This window comes from Haemorhous mexicanus, chromosome 2 (assembly GCF_027477595.1).
Source record: "Haemorhous mexicanus isolate bHaeMex1 chromosome 2, bHaeMex1.pri, whole genome shotgun sequence".
NCBI classification, from domain to species: Eukaryota; Metazoa; Chordata; class Aves; order Passeriformes; family Fringillidae; genus Haemorhous; species Haemorhous mexicanus.
The window spans coordinates 108,974,622-108,989,104 of record NC_082342.1 but is presented as its reverse complement, the minus strand read 5'-3'; the positions used below and the strand labels follow the sequence as shown (position 1 = coordinate 108,989,104).

Sequence of the window (14,483 nt, the reverse complement as noted above, 5' to 3'; positions counted from 1 at the left end):
GTGCAGGCATGAGCCTCCGCCCTTGCACATCCTCCCTGATGGGTCCTCACATGATTTTTTTTCTCAAGCAAGGGAGAACAAGGCAGAGGCTAGTGTGAGGGTGAAGGAGCAGACAGGACAATTGGAGGGTGGGATGTAGGGATAAGAAGATCTATAGCCAGCAAAGCACCCTCTTAACTCCTGAAACATCCTTTGGGTACTAAGTCATGAGGCCACTGGTGAGAGGCCTGAGACACGAGAAACACAAAGGCATGGCAGAACTTGCCTTTCAAGGAGGTCTGCTGAGGGAACCTCTTCAAGGTTCCAGCACTGGCCATGCTGCAGCAAACAGGAGCCCACACCACAGTCTTCTGAAACAGGAGGGATTCAGCTAGTGTGGCTTTAAAATGAATAGCTTGAAGGACAGGTGGAAAGGAAGAGCACGGAGCAGCCTCTGTTTACCAACCCACTCCTGCAGGATTACAAGGTGTTAGAGATTCCCCCCTTGTGTGTGGGCTGCATTCCCCTACAGGACACTCCAGGAGATTTCATGGCCAGTGTTCACCCTCCTGCCTGCATCTTTAGCACATGGACACCCAAGTATATGGCTCATCTTCTCCCATGTTCCAATGGACTCCTTCCACATGCCTGAAGCCTCTTAACCCTCAGTCACACACCTCTGTGTATGCTTATCCCTGTTTGATGTTGTTAATCACAGAAAACCCTGATAATATTACCTTTACCCTTCCTCACACAATAATCCCAGGCAAACACAGCATAAAGGCTGGGCACTCACCCTAACAATTACTACTTTACTACAGCTGTATAAAACCAGTGGTCAAATTTATCTTCTAGCTCTTGTCAACTGTTTTCAAATACTTCAATCACAAACACGTAGTTGAAAGTGATCTGAAAGGGATGGTTATCAGAACTGAGACTGAAGGAATTTCTGGCTCTCTCTTTTGTTTTTCCACCCCCAGACTGATTAAGGTCCAGCTTGGAGGTGGTGACTTGTAATGTTTTCATTTCAGGAGTACCTGAATGCAGGCCCTGCAATGGAGCCCAGCTGTTTCCAGGCTCCTCCATTAGGTAGGACGCAGCTATTGGTCTGAGCCAGAGGAGGGCAAGACAGTCTTAGTTAAAAAAAAAGGAAAACAAAATTTGCAACAATAAGGCCCATACATTGTGCTACAATCACATAAACTGTAACTCAGGAAAGCACGTGTTTAAAAAAATATATGCCTAATATATTTCTATATCTCTATATAAAAATATCTATCTAATTTTATATAGAATATATATTTATATAGAATATATATCTAATTTTGCTGTGAAAAGGCTTCTATGTAAGTAAGTGATGTTTGGAATGAGATCTCCATGACTGTACACAGTAAACAGATTTGCTGCCAACCACCACAGTACATCTTATTGCTGAAATATGTCAGATGAAGGTCACAACAGGTATTAAATACCTATCCTAAAGCACAATAGCTAGCGATACCTGTGGCTAAATCAGGCCCACACTGATATTTACAAGATACATTTAACAGACATGACAGACACCAGCCCAACAGCAACGAGTGAAGACTTTTGCTGTACCCCAGCAGCCTCCTCTGGACCTACAGACACATTTCTTACACACTCCATCGGTTTTCAAATGCACTCTCCAGCCACAGCACATGCATCTGCTTTTCCATGCCATCAAAGCATTCCCTCGAACCACTAGAAAACACAAAGATGCTTTACCAACTCAAAATATTTTATTTTCCAATTTTGAAGCTGATTGTAGTCGCAGCCAACCATCCCCAATGCTGTTATGAAATTCAGTATTGCTCTTCAAGCCCATGTATGTACCCATGGCCTAGATTGCTCTGATATAAAGCAACATTAGGAATATGCTAATAGTCATAATGTAAAATACATTAAGAAGATTTCTCACGTTAAGAATAAGTTAGCTGATCCCAGCTAACTTATTCTAATGCACTCACTCTAATGCAGAGTAAAAATTTTCACATAAATTATTTTTCAAGGGAAAAGTGCACATTCTCTCAAATTAATGCAGTCTAAGAGTCTATATTAATTTCCTAGACTGCCTACTTAGAAAAAAAATTAATAAAAAATTTGCATCAACCATTTTAAAATAAAAATAATTCAAGTTTTCTACTATAATGGAATCCTTCAGTTGTTAAAGAAAATATTGTTTCTGACCTCAATCAGAAAGAAAAAACACTTTAAGTCAGCCCCAATTTCTACTTCAGGTGGTTCACTAGTTGTTTTCAGTATGTTTCATTTCCCACCAATTCCCAAATGGAATGCAATATTTTAATTCAATGTGAGCCATAAATAAAGCCCTGCTGTGTGTTGGAGTGGGTCCAGAGAAGGGCCACAGAAATGATGAGAGGGCTGGAGCACTTCAGCCTATGAAGACAGGCTGAGGGAGATGGGACTGCTCAGCCTAGAGAACAGAGGCTCTGGGGAGAGGCCACCTTACTGTGGCCTTCCAGTACCTAAAGGGAGCTACAAGAAAGATGGGAACACCCTTTTTAGCAGGGCCTGTTGCAATAGGACAAGGGATAAAGGTTAAAAAATTACACACCCATAGATTTAGACTAGATATAAGGAAGACTTTTTTACAGTGAGAGGTGTAAAATAATGGAATGGGTGGCCCAAAGAGGTGGCAGGTGCTCTGTCCCTGGAAACATTCAAGGTCTAATTGGATGGGCTCTGAGCAACCTGATCTAGGTGAAAATGTCCTGCTCACTGCAGGGGCTTGGACTAGGTGTCCTTTAAAGGTCTCTTCCAGCCCAAAGTGTTAATCTGCCTAGCTTTGCTCTCTTGCCCTGCTCTGGACACACTCCAGCACCTCAGTGTCCTCTTTGTCATGAGGGGCCCAAACCTGAACACAAGATTTGAGGGGTGGACTCACCAGTGGGACAGCCCTGCCCTGGGCCTGCTGGCCACACTCCTGCTGACACAGGCCAGGTGCCCCTGGCCTTCTTGGCTACCTGGGGACATGCTGGCTCATGTTCAGCTGTCTGCTGGCCAGCACCCAGCAGTCCTTTCAATCACTCCCATCCTCACTGTTAGTGCAGGGATCCTGAGTGTCATTATCCCCATTTACCAAGCAGAGAACCAAAGCACCATGTGACATCACAGACCAGAAGACATCCCAGACTCTAACTCCTACTTTCCTTTTCCAGGCCAGTGACAGAGAACCTGCTGTCCACAGGAAGAACATCTGACATATTTACAAACAGTAACTGTGTATTTACCAATTTAGGAGGTGTATTTTCAAGGAATGTAAAAAATCTTGCCCATTGTTTCTGTAGGTGGAGAGCCCACATGGGTTTGGGGATTTCAGAACAAACATGAGACTGTATTTACTGATCAGAATTAGCTATGGAGAGCTCATGGTGTAGAGTGGGAGATGAGCTATTTTAATGGAGGAACCATGGAAAAATGCTACGTTGGACATATGACAGCAATCCAGGATGAAATCAGACTTTTAAAAGTCAAAAAAGATGAAAAAAATTACTCTGAATTAACTCTAAATCATAGCCATTCTAATAGCTAAAAAAATAAAAATAAGATAAAATCATATTGTAAGACAGCTTGGCACCATCAAGAGCTCAGTATAAAATGGTATAAAATCTTAGTAAATTACATGGTGTGAAAACCCTCACACCATGCACACATGGCTGGAGAATCAACAGGATTATCTTTACTGGTCTTTCAGTACTGCAGGTCACAGGCACTCATGCCATGTTCTGACATGGACAGTGGCTATTTTTGGTGCAAGAAGTCCCTGAAGCCGATCTTACAGCTCCTGCATAACAGGAGCACTTCTAAACCTTTGGCAATGCATCTTGCACAGCTGCACCATTCAGGATACTCTTAGGAGTCTGCTTCTTGTCCCCAGGTTCTTCAGCCACGCACTCCGGAGGCTCCAGGTCGTGGTATTTCCTCCGATAGACCACCCTGGAGATTACAGTTATCAGAAACATTTCCATGATGAGCAGCTGCTGGGCAATGTCTGCCAAAAAAAAAGAAAAAGGGAGACAAAGAAAAGCCCCCCAAAAGGGGAAATTACTATCAGACAAAAAATGAATAACTGGCTTATTAATTTTCACCTGTGCAAAAGGAACAAACTCTATCTTCCTGTCCCCACGTTTCTCACACTCAGCAATGACATCAGTTACACAATTCCAGTATTGCCCATCAATAAGAATGCAATAAATTATGCATCCAAAACACAAGAGATTTAACAGTAATTATGCAGGTTGATTTATTTTCCTCTCATTTCTGATTCCAGCTCTTCTCATTATCAAGTTGTTCTCTACAATCATGACAGCTATGAAACTTTTTTTATTGTTTTTAAACTAAAATGGAGATACTCCAAAAGCTAGTAATACCATGAAATTTGTATTTTGGGAAAACACCAGAGATTGCCATTAGCAACAATGAACTGGTACTTTCGTAAGTCAATGAAGAACATTCTTACATTCTTCCCCCAGAAAACTTACATGACCCTCTTGCTGTAGAGGAGAGTGGTGGAGCACAGGGAATGATTTTTTGTGTAGCAAATATGTTGATAATAGTGGTCTGCAGCTGGTTCAGAATGACAATAAACTGCACCAGAAACAGAAAACAAATGCCTTAGCTACCAGAAAGGGGTTTGTAGTTCACACAACAATTCTGCTTTGATAACAGAACCTCTTTTGCCTCATGCCTCCTTGCTTGCCCTCCCTTTCCCCCCACCTACCAGCAGGGTGCCTGCCATTCTGCAGAACTCATCTGAAGGTCAGGATGATACTGCTCTGAATAGGAGTATTAAATTAATCCTGGACTTGAAAAGCATTTCTTCTCAGGCCTTCATTTGGGAGGTATATTATACACAGACCTCACAGCAGGGATTTTAAATAATACCGAGTTCTGAATAATAGGTAACAATGTTTAAAAAATGCCAGTTAATTTGACCTATGAGCTTATGTTCTTCCTTAATGGAAGAAAGACTCAAAGAACATTTTTCCTGTTGTCTCCTCTTTTTGCTACAGCAGGGAGATGTTGTGATCCCCAAATTATATGAGACTGGCTTCTTTGCCAGAAGGTATGAGGGACTCTTCACAGTCTGAGTTCAGCAGCCACCACTTGCTCCTCCCATTACATTGAGCCAGACCTTTGCTGCCATGGAGTTATCCAAGTGCCTCTGAACCTGCTGGTGGAATTGCCTGAGTCTAAACCTCACATCAACAGAGTCTGCCATCCCAAACCTGAATTCACCCTAACACAGCTTTGCAGGTGTGACCATCCTGTTTGCTGCCTTTATTAATGCTTAATAATTTACCTAACCTCAGTGCACCAGCCTTGGTGCATGTCCTGTTCAAGAAGGAGACGTATCCAAGGATTCTGCTGGACTCTATTCAGAGTGATGTGGAAGAGGATGGCCTTGTCCCTGTGCTTTTTCAATCTAACCTATGTGGTTTTGTTCCTTACTGCTTAATGATTTGCAGCCAGGTTTTTCACTGTTATCTAATTCTGAAGTGCAGAATGGCCAAGAATATTGTTAAAACAGCATATTGTGGAATGCTGAAACAGTTCAAACAACATCTGCCTGCACAATGCAACATCTCCTCTCCGAGGTACACACCAGCATCTTAACATTGCATTTCAGGACACCACAGCTACAAAGCTTCCTTCAAGCCCCACAGAAAGTGCTGTTGTGATTTCAGTAGTCTAAAGATAGACAGATTTTACATGGCTTTCACATCTCCAGCACTCCTGAGACTAGAGGTAAATTGGCTCCAACAGCAGCCAAGGAGAGTGCTTGAAAGGGATGCAGATTTAATCAGGTAAAAATATGGCTTTGCACAGTGTATTTAATGGGAAAAGGCAGAGTAGTATCAGCAGTTAAGAGAAATACTTACCAGAAATATTAAATTTCTCACCTGATAAAGAGCAAACTTTGGGATAATGTTCTTACACTTAAGGAGAATCCTAACTTTTCGAAACATGATTCCTACTGCCCACAGAGCAAAAAGGGTGAGGGCACCAATGAAGCAGTTGATCCACAGTGCAGGTCCTTTGGGAGACGCCTGAGAAGCAAATCACACAACCTCATACAATCTTATTTCAGTGCTTCCAGGAAGAAGTTGTGAACTGGATGATGTTAAAATGCTTTTTTCTATCTGCAAGAAAGCTGGTGGCAGCAGCAGTTGCTGGGTTTTGCATGGGGAAACTGCCCAGTACCAACTGGAGGGCTGGCACAGCTCTCTCCTGCAGGCACCAACACAGAGATGTGTTCAGCCTGGGGAGCTGCAAGTGACACAACCCTCAATGTTGCAATTGCCAGCCATGGAGTGTGTGCCTTCTCAGAGACCCCAGCAGCACTTGGCAGTGCTCAACAGCTCATGAGAGCATGTTCAGCCTGACATCTCAGCTGGGTCATTCATTTTATACCATGAAACAACAACAAAAATATTGCTTTTAGTCTGAGTTATCCAAGAGGTGCCAAATTATTATCAGATACAGATTTCTCCATCAGCTTGCAGCTTACATGGTACAAAGCAGAAATACAGTACTATCTTTTCATTTTGCACAAATATGAAAATCACCATGTCTTGCTGAAAAACATAGAATTAGGCTTCCTGTTAACATGCCAGTACATACACTGATTTCTTAAGGCCATACCTTACAAAACACAGGGCAGATACATCCCACAGGGCAACTTGCAGCCCTGCTATTCTAACCACACCAGCTGGGAAACGTATAATCTGATGCCCAACCCCCCCAATGCCCAATTTCTTTCCAAGAGAGCCGAGGAAGGCAAAAATCAAGGATGTCAGGAAATTATATGCTTCAGGTCTCAAAAGAATAAAGTAAGGACTCACTTGGAAATGGTCCCAGATTTCACAGTTTAGTTGTAGGCTAGGATAGTTACATCAGCCCTGAAAGCTATGGATTTTGAGGACCTTCTCTGAATAAAGTAGTTACTTACATTGTAAAGAACATAATTGCCATTAGTCCAAAGCACTATTGATAAAAATACGAGCACAGGCCGAAAGACAGCAATCTGAAAGGTGCCCAGCTTCAGCCAAAAGAGGGTTTGCCTGGATTAAAAAAGCAACAAAAAAATTAGATAGGCCAAGATCATATTAGCAACCTTAATAACATTTTCTGGATACTGTCAACTGCAAAACTTTTCCACTCCTCTGTAGCATGTGGCTAAAATCTGGGGAGGAACAGCTTCAAGATTAGAAAATATTTCCAAGAATTTACCAATGTTTATTTAATAAAGTCTCTACAAAAATAGTACTTTTCCTGCTCTGCAGCAAGTACATACTAACCAAGGCTGGGCAAAACATGATGTCTTTCTGTGCCCTGAAGCCAACCAGGGAGACAGGAGCTGCATAACCGGTTCTGAGCAATGATGCCATTTGCTCTTGCCTCGTTGCCTTATTATTGCAGTCCTCCCATGAAACTGGACAAATCAGCCTGTTCAGCCTCTTCCTAGTCCTGTGGTAGATCAAGAAAGGGGATCACACAGCCCTGGGTGAAAGGACTGGTGGTTTTTCAGTACCATGTAAGATCTGGGCTTGCCCCTCTGTAGTCGAACAGGAGAAAGGAACAGCCTCTCACTTGGCAAATTGCACAAGGCCGGCAGGAGAGCTCAGGACTCCTTCTCTTCTGTCACTGTAAAGTGGGCTCAGAGCACACCTGTAACCTGGCCAGCCAGCACTGAAGGCCACCAGAAGAGGGGCAGGTGAACTTTCTAACAGAGGGCATGACTGACCTGAGCTCTCCTTCAGCTTTCACAGGGGAAGCTGCAGCTGCTACAGTTGTCTCATGTTTCGGTCTGTTACTGTGCATTATTTCCCATATTTTCAGTGTTGTTTTCACTGGAGTTCCTTGGGCCCTGCCATCAGAGATGTCTCACAGACAACAGGCTGCCATTTAGTGTGCTAAAGGATATAGCCATGAACCAGGAATTACAGGAATTGCTCAATGACTATAGCTGGTAACCACAGGATTATCAACAGCACAAACCCATGTGGAAAGACCTGCAATGGGCCAGCCACTTAGTGTGTACCTTCTCAAAGATTTGTTATTCCCAGAGAGCTTTAAAGAATCATAGATATGACAAAGAGTGCAGTCACTGCAATGCCATGAGCTGTTTCTCTTGTTAACACAGGCCCATCTTTACTGATCACCAGATCTCTTCTGCCCCATCTCCCCTGTTGCATGGATTGTTACACTGCCTCACCTGTACCTGTTGTTTTCCCCAGGACTGCAGATGTATATTGGTTTTTTTTAAAGAATGAATCCCTCCCTTGGGGTAGCTCCCTGTTTCCCTATAAGAAACCTATGGAAGGAATGTGAGACTGACTTTTCTCTCATACAGCTTGCCAATATCTTTTCTTTAAAAAGGTACCTTGCACTGGGAAAAGGCTAGTGGTTAGAAGCAGAGAGCAGATGGGTTTCCCAGTGGTAGAGACACTAGAGAAGGAGGCCTAAGCCCTCTGCAGAGCAAAAAGCCTTTTTTTTTTCCCAACAGACAGCTGTCCTTCCTGCCAGCAGTAGTAGGCACTGTGTAGCTCCTGAAATGAGTCCATATTAGCTGACATCATCCTTCATAAGCTGCCACTGGGCTGAACAGCAAGGCAGAGTAGGGGATCCTCTCCCAAGCTCCCAGCTGCTACAACCTATACTCTATTAAAATAAAATTATTGAAACTAAAGTTTAAATTCTAATACTAAATGAGGCAGTTTAAGAAAAAATTATTGGAATAAAAAATTAGAATTTTTGAAAATGCATCAGAAACCACTATGTTGTGTTCTGTTTGCTGCTTTTTTTTAAACAGATTGTACAGTTCCCTAGGACCCTCTGACACTAAAATCCACACTCTCATAGAAAAGTCTCTTTTCAGTCCCTCAGCTTTTGCTTATAATGAGAGAAACAGTCTCATGCTCTATGCCAGAAGGAAAGGAGAGGGAAATACAGGAGTCTTCCAGGCTGAGGAGTGGTGTGTAAGTGAGGGGGTGACACTAACTGAGGAGCTCCACCAGGCAGTGCTCAAAGGAGGACAGGTTTATGTTACAGTATGTTGCAGTATATTGCTCTCCATCCTTACCCCCTTCTCAAAGATGCTTTAATACTAAGTTAGAAGAAGAAAACATCTGCTTTTGCCTCACCAGACAATGCCATTTCATTGAGAACAAAGTTTTACAAGAATTACATCTCTTTTTGTTCTAAAAATTATTTTAATCTTAAGTAGTTTTAAAGTAAAAATCAGAATGAAACATTTCCATTTTATCAAAGAGAGAAATTTTCTATCAAGAGAGCCTCCAATTGACAATTCTGCTTGTGAAAAATACCCAATCTCGAGACATTTGTTCCCTTCTGGAATGAAAAGAAACTGAAATGTCAATTATCAGGTTTTCTAGAGTAGAAATTTCTCCTCCCACACACCTCTGCATTATAAAAACGAAGTAAATTAGTGGTGGTATACAGCCCCAGAGTGAGGATGCTGTTTAAAAGAAACAGTTTTAGATGTCTTGGGACTGACTTTTGGGAAGCTTTGCTGTGAGCCTGGCCCTGCCAAGCTGGCTGAATTCCAGCAGCTGTTTTCAAGCTTCTGAAAGGGAAATCCTGAAGGGGTAACTCACCTGGTGATGGGCACACGAGGGAGGCAGAGGCAGCAGCAGCAGCAGGGGCCGGTGGTGATTGTGAAGTGACTGTTTTCAAACCGTCTGAGGAGCACCTTCTGCCCTCCACACTCTTTAATCATCATCATCAGGAACTTGTGGATAACTATGGCAAAAAATCTAGGAGAGGGGGAGAATTCCAGCTTAAACTTGCCTGTGTGTCTCATACCCCTGTGCAGACCAGTGCCACCTCCTGTACAGGGTTTTTACAGCTTGTGCTTCCCAATCAACAAAAATTCTAGCTCTGTCTTTGACACACCTTCTGCTTTCTGTCACCTTGGAGGAGCAGAACTGCCTTACCCTCACTGACAGAGGAATGAAGTGAGGCACAGAGCAGGTGTGGAATTTCCCAAAGCTGCTCTGGGGGCTGGTGGCAGAGTTGCTGTTAAAGCACAGGCTTTCCTGGCCCCTTCATTCTGGCTGTGTTTTTCCATAAGTTATCTAGTTCTCACTAGTCCGAACCTTTTAGAACAAGTCCTCTTGCTCCTCAAACGTGGCTTTCAACCAACAAACATGGCTAGGTTCACATAAATAGCTATCATTGAATGTGCTGGCCCAGGCAGGGTGTGGTTCCTCTGCAGACAAAGCACCTACTGCTGCAACCCCACCTCTCCCTCCTTCCCCAGCTGCACATCACATTCTCAACCCTGCCCAGGAACTACAGATTGTGCCACCAAACATGGAAATCCAGTCAATAAAAGAGGTCCTCTGCTGCACTGTCTGCAGCTTGGGCAAGGGCGAAGAGGGAATTTAAACCTGCTTGAAGTGTCACAGGACTGGACTGTTGGAAGTTTCTGGCAATCTGCACTACCTGCACACACTGCCACATGCCAACAGTATTCCCTACTCCTGTGTTGTCCCTCCTCTTTTACTCATCTCCAGATGTGGAGTGCTCAGGGCCACGGCATACCCCTACTTGGTCCTGCCCACCAGGGCTGTGCCATCACCTCCAGCAAGCAGGGACCACGTTTTTCCCTTCTTCTCTGTGCATGCCAGAGCTGTCATGCTCACACATAAAGTGCTTTCATCAGGACAACTCTGGAACATTTTTACACTGATGTGCTCACTGGGGGCTCACTTGGCACCATTAATAATAGACCTCCATGGCTCATTATTAGTAAAAGTTCAGGGAAGAAGTCACAGGCCAGACTCTCATTCCACATGGCATGCAGAGAGAGGAAAGACAGACTACTGTTCCAAAGAGACTGTCAGTCCAAGGAATCAATTACATGTGAGTCACAGATCCTTCACACTGATGTTCCCACACTAGGGGACTGTAGCACTGGGAACTGTTTCAGCATTTTCCACCTCCCAGGAAAGAGCTGCCAAGAGATTTCAACTCAAACAAAGAAATTACTGAATTGTTAAATTTACAGAATGACTGTGTTACCAAGAGCAGCTGATGTTTAAAGGGAAGAAATTTGGGGTTTGGAGCAACACCTAGAAACGAGCAGAATACTCACATTCCTGCTGTGAAATCTGTAAACATTGTTGAGCGAGGAACCCACATGCCAATGCATGAAGTAGTGGAGATCACCTACAAGGAAATGGGAGGAAGGTTGTATGAAGGGCAAAGAGGTTATGTGGCTCCTGTGGATTTTCAGGGAAGCCTTATTTTCAGCAAGGAATTTTATCTTGTTTCCATGTTAGCTTACTGGAGCTGCAGCATTAATCCAAATTATGATTGATCTTTTGGAGGAGGGGATTTTCCTGTAGATGTAGACTGCTTCCTCTATAAACACCAGAATGGCAATGAGCGTCATCAGAGTCAAGGTTGCAAAGAGAAATCTCCCTGGTAGGTCAAGGCCTGCAGAGAGAGAAAAGCAAACAGTTCTGATTTATTTCCTAATAAAATGAAATATTATTGAATTTAAATATCATTTCATATTCAAATATTAATGTAACAATACCATTTCTGAGGGGCTTCTTTGCCTTATTCCTGCAAATACTGGCACTCATCCCTAGTTAAACAGGCAGACCACTGACTCCACAGAACCATTCAAATACTGAAGTTCATGACTAAATCTTTCCAGGATCCACAGACAGCAGGCAGGAAGAATACACCTTCACCTTCTGGAAGCATTATGCAACAGTCTTTTTCAGAAAGGGGGAGTTCCAGGACAAATATCCTTAGATGAATGTAAATATGTAGCAGAAATAAATACATAATCTGGGAACTTTTCCAGGTAGGCTACAAGCAAACATGTATTCACTCAGCATTAGTTCTCTGCTTCCATCATATGCTCATAGGCATGTTACATGTAACTTCCTTAGGCAGGCAAACTTACTAGATGCTCGGTGGAATTTTGTAGGGAACACGAGCAATGTAAAGAAAAGTCCCTGATATCCCAAACCCGAGATTAAACTTGGTGTCTTCACCAAAATCTTTTTTGCTCCTCCCTAAACATTTCAACATTTACCCATAGGTGATAGGTTTTATGTCTCCATTGACACTGGGTATGGATATCAACTTTGACCCAGAACTGACAGTTGAAGTGTATTTTCGCCCAAGGGATGTGTTTCCAGAGTCAGAAAAAAGGCACCGCATGCTTAATTCAGGAGAAGTTCATGCCCATCATCATAACTCCTGCCGGACCCGCAGCCTATCGGAAGGCAAAGCAGAACATCTGCTCCAGCCTCTTTAATCGAACCTGCTTCAAAAAACCTCGGCACATCCAGACTTGGCTGCAGGCGGGGCAGTGCACGTCTCAGTGGACATCTCCACTCCTTAGATCTCATCGGACAAAGCCCGAGAGCCGGCGCGGCTCCAGGGGCCGGTTCAGCGCTCGGTTCCGCAGGTCCCTCCGCACCGCCCCGGTCTGTGCCATCCCAGCCGAGCCGGGGCTGGGGCTGTGCTGGGCTCTCGCCCTGCCCCGGAGCCAGCTCGGCCCCCAGACAGGCGGACGACCGGCCGGGACAGGCGGGTGCCGGCCTCCGCTCGGGGATTTCCTCGCCGGGAAAGAACGGCGGAGGAACAAGTAGGCACAGGGACAGGGGATGGGCAGGGACAGGGGCAGAGGGACGGACAGGGACAGGGGCACTGGCAGGGACAGGGGGACGGACAGGGGCAGGGGCAGCCCCCGCCATCCCGCCGCGGGTGGGTGCCGAGGGCGCTGCCGGGCAGGAGCCGCCCCGGGTCTCCTGCGGGCAGCGCCCTCTCCTCCCGCCCCGCACTTACTCCGGAGCAGCTCCTCCGAGTAGGGAGGCTCGCTGGAGCCGCAGGAGGGGTGGAGGGTCCCGTTCGCCTCGCCCTCCATGGCTGCGCGGCCCTGGCGGTGCCGGGGCTGGGGACGGGCCGCGGGGTCGGTGCGTGCCCGGCCGCCGGTCCCTGCCGAGTGCGGGCGGCGATGCGCGGCGCGGTGCCGGCGGCTGGGCCCGGTTAATGATTACCCGGAGCCGGGGCGGGCAGGGACCGAGCCCGCGCTGCCTCCTGGCGCCCGGCACGGCGGCACGGGCAGCGCCGAGCCCGGGGCAGCGCCGAGCCCGGGGCAGCGCCGAGCCCGGGGCTGCGCCGAGCCCGGGGCAGCGCCGAGCCCGGGGCAGCGCCGAGCCCGGGGCAGCGCCGAGCCCGGGGCAGCGCGGCCACCCCGCGGCTGTTCCGGTGGTCCCCGTGTCTCTGCCCGGCCTCGGTGCAGCTGCTTGCGGCATCCAGCCGGCCCTCCCCGGGCCCATGTTCACAGCCCCAGAGGGTCGGGGCACCTGGAGTGGGGTCTGGGCAGCGGAGGGGGCGCTGGAGCCGGCCGGGGCGGGCGGGATGCCCAGGGCCGTGTCCGCCTCCGCTGCAGCCCCAGGGCACGGGGGGAAGCTGCTCTGTCAGCGGGGCAGGTGTTTGAGGGACTTTTCATGGAGCCCTTCAGCAAAGGCTGCCCGATCGATTTGGCTGCAACGAGGTGAGACGCTGAAGGGGAGCGCAGGGAGGGTAGGAATATACCGAGAGATTCTTCGCTTTCCTACACGCTTCCTCTTCTGGAAGGATTCTGCAGCCTGAGCGCTTTCAGGCTGTTTCCAGGAAAAGGGAATGAGTACTGAAATGATGGGATTTGGTGACCCACCAGAGTGTTCAGGATGCTCGGGCTGAAAGCTGGCCAACACTAATGGTTACTGCGCTGGGTGACAAAACGACAGGGACGCGCTGTAACAATGAGCACAGAGGGTATCCGGGGGGAAGGAGGACAGTCCTAATTACCAATGCAGTGATACACGATTGCCACTCACGAGAAAGATTCTGGGAGCACAGTGGACAGTCTTCAAAAATGACAGCAAGAATCAGCATGGGACAAAATGCTGAAATTTGTGGATAAAAAAGGAAGACACAAAACAGCTAAAATACATATGGAGGCCTCCCTACACCATGGTAGCGTTCTAGAAAATTGAACAAATTGAAGTTGGGAGGTGAGGAATTTAGGGACATTTTTAAGCACCAAGGGCCCTTGTGGTAAGGGCTGTCATCTTGCAGTTTTCACAGGATTTCCAAGGTTTTAAGGGAAGGACAGGCCGGACACTGAAACACTGCCAGCAGGAACACAAGGATGCAGGGGAGAGCGGGACTGCTTACTGTCTAACACCAGCAGGTACCCAACTGAGAGGAGGCAGGCTCCTTCCACAGTGGCAGAATTTGGGAGCAAGACAGATGACGCTACTGACAGCCTGTTCCGTTGCTGTCAGGAGAGCTTGGTTACAGATCAAAGTAATTTATTTTGAGTATTCCTTGGCATTGCTGGCATTGTTTTCACTGTGTTGAGAGGTGAGGGTGAAAGCCTTTCACCAGAAGGGATGTGACAGTGAGTGGCTGTTGGAATGTGA

The 14,483-nt window shown here is 46.3% G+C and overlaps 1 protein-coding gene across 3 annotated transcripts; it reads right to left on the bottom strand.

The window, feature by feature from the left end:
* Positions 1-1,717: 1,717 nt before the first annotated feature.
* LOC132323999 (organic solute transporter subunit alpha-like) lies at positions 1,718-13,017 on the bottom strand. 3 transcript variants are annotated; one of them, XM_059839918.1, is made up of 8 exons: positions 12,859-13,017; positions 11,336-11,487; positions 11,144-11,217; positions 9,642-9,800; positions 6,974-7,085; positions 5,925-6,071; positions 4,503-4,608; positions 1,718-4,012 (listed from the first exon to the last, which is right to left on the bottom strand). In XM_059839918.1, exons 1-8 carry the CDS (start codon positions 12,935-12,937, stop codon positions 3,825-3,827), a joined length of 1,017 nt encoding a protein of 338 aa, XP_059695901.1. In that variant the 5' UTR covers positions 12,938-13,017; the 3' UTR covers positions 1,718-3,824. The 3 variants fall into 3 exon arrangements, with proteins under 3 accessions (XP_059695901.1, XP_059695902.1, XP_059695903.1); XM_059839919.1 differs by lacking the exon at positions 12,859-13,017 and adding an exon at positions 11,591-11,768; XM_059839920.1 differs by lacking the exon at positions 12,859-13,017 and adding an exon at positions 11,591-11,757 and having other exon boundaries at positions 11,336-11,513.
* Between the last annotated feature and the right edge of the window lie 1,466 nt (positions 13,018-14,483).

Bases quoted from the DNA above. Each gene is read 5' to 3' on its own strand.
- LOC132323999 (XM_059839918.1), bottom strand. From the start codon at position 12,937: ATGGAGGGCGAGGCGAACGGGACCCTCCACCCCTCCTGCGGCTCCAGC. The intron at 11,218-11,335 runs GTAAGCTAACAT...ATTTCCTTGTAG, and splicing joins GGATTAATGCTGCAGCTCCA to GTGATCTCCACTACTTCATG. The intron at 9,801-11,143 runs GTGAGTATTCTG...CCCCTCTCCTAG, and splicing joins ACAGATTTCACAGCAGGAAT to ATTTTTTGCCATAGTTATCC.